The following is a 1,886-nucleotide window of genomic DNA, read 5'->3' as shown; positions in this document are numbered from 1 at the left end:
ACACCATCCATTAGCTCTGGACGTAGGTGCTGATGGAACTTTGAAACCTGCACTCATATTTTACCTCATTGTTGTCTAGTCTATGACGTTTTAGAATTTGAATGACCTGACATGATGTCCCTTTTTATCATTAACTTTTCCCCTTTTCAAAATTTTTATGTTCTAATTGCTTGTATGCGAGTGTCTTGTGAAAGGTCCATCTCTATTGGTCAACGTTCATTTATATCTATTGTGTCGCATTTGACATTAATATCAAAACACTTACTAAAACACCTTTTCTTGCAGCTAAAGTTTATAACTATGTGAAATGGTATTAGCAACGCTAGAAAACGCAGTGTTGCCGAAGTATGAAGCACAAATGATAATGTATGTTAGATGTGTAGACGACGTACTTATTTTCTGGAACACTAAACCCAACGTACAGAGCTTTATAAAGGATATAAATGACAATAGATTTGGCCTTGAGATAGAGTTAGAGCAAGAAAATGATAAGACCATACATTTCTTAGATCTGCATATACAAATTAACAACGTACGAGATTTCACGACTAAAGTGTACAGAAAGCCATCCTATAACCCTATATTTATTCCATGGATCTCTCACGATCCTCCAGCATATAAAATAGCAGCGTTCAGAGCGTTGGTCGCAAGAGCTTATTCGCACTGTAACAATACAAAAGATAGAAAGGATGAACTGAATTATATATATAACTTAGCCAGAAAGTATAGGATTAATGTTAAAGCTATTATCAACAAGAGTAAAACACACCTTAAGAAGAGAAATTTACTTCATAATGAAGGAGTTTTAACAATGGAATATAATGCTTCGCTGAATAATATTTTTCGATGCATTGGAAAGGCCCAGAACAAAAGAGTCCTATATAAAAGAACCCTCACCACGTACCAACTATTACGATCTGATAAGGATTTAGTGGACAGAAGAACACTCTCCGGGGTATATAAAATTCCAGTTATGGACTCAAGGCGACGTAGTAAATTAATGTATGTAGGGGCAACAGGAAGATGTATCAAAGACAGGTTAGCAGAACATCAAGCAAATATAAGAAAAAAACAACCGTGCACTGTGCTAGCTACCTACGTTCTAGCGGACCAGCAAGATGTCAAGGTTGAATGGGACCAAACAAGACTAATGCAGATAGTCCACGACAGGAAACACCGGCATTACGCGGAAGCCTGGCAGATTTGTAAGGCAAAGCGTAAAGGCCTTGCAGTCAACTTTCGAGAATCGACAGAAATATCGGCAGCATNGGATTCACATTAATAAATATGTATAGTAAATAGGGTATTAAAACATCATACCCGCTGATATGCTCTTTTATTTATTTTTATTTTTATTTTTTTTCGTTAATGTAAAAATCCATAAAAACCATTTTAAGAAAATCCGAACATTACATTATGAATTTGTTTACAGAATACTGGAATGCACGTGATTCACATTGATTTTTTGAATTTTGACGTTTGAAATGTGGTTCTGAAGAAGTAGCTTTTCAAATGTCGCAGTATAGAAGAAGTTCGTTCTACTGGTCTTCGTTCTAACGAATTTTAAAGAAGAATCATTGGTTGAGAAAGGACCCAGGGAGGAATCCGAAAATGTTTGCATGTAATTTTACTCTTATTTAATACCGGTTAAAGGTTTGATGAGGGATTATTTTTGAATTTTAGATTAATCCGGTATTTGAAGATTCTTTATTTATAGTGAATATTAAGTAACTTTTGAGATCTGAACAAAGGTTTTCAAATAAGTATTTTATAGCATAACAGTGTGTAGAAGATATTTATGTGTTCTGTGATTTTTGTAGCATTATTTTATAACTTTATGAATTGTTTATCTAGCACAATGAAGTGCAACTTAATGATCACTTGGC

At 34.5% G+C, this 1,886-nt stretch overlaps 1 protein-coding gene across 1 annotated transcript; it reads left to right on the top strand.

The window, feature by feature from the left end:
- Positions 1–307: 307 nt before the first annotated feature.
- LOC111614616 lies at positions 308–1,282 on the top strand. The gene has a single exon (XM_023355983.1). The coding sequence runs from the start codon at positions 308–310 to the stop codon at positions 1,280–1,282; it is 975 nt and encodes a 324-aa protein (XP_023211751.1).
- Positions 1,283–1,886: the final 604 nt, after the last annotated feature.

This window comes from Centruroides sculpturatus, unplaced genomic scaffold (assembly GCF_000671375.1).
Source record: "Centruroides sculpturatus isolate CEXI.00-Female unplaced genomic scaffold, Cexi_2.0 scaffold2087, whole genome shotgun sequence".
NCBI lineage: Eukaryota > Metazoa > Arthropoda > Arachnida > Scorpiones > Buthidae > Centruroides > Centruroides sculpturatus.
This window is presented reverse-complemented; position numbering and strand designations above follow the sequence as displayed.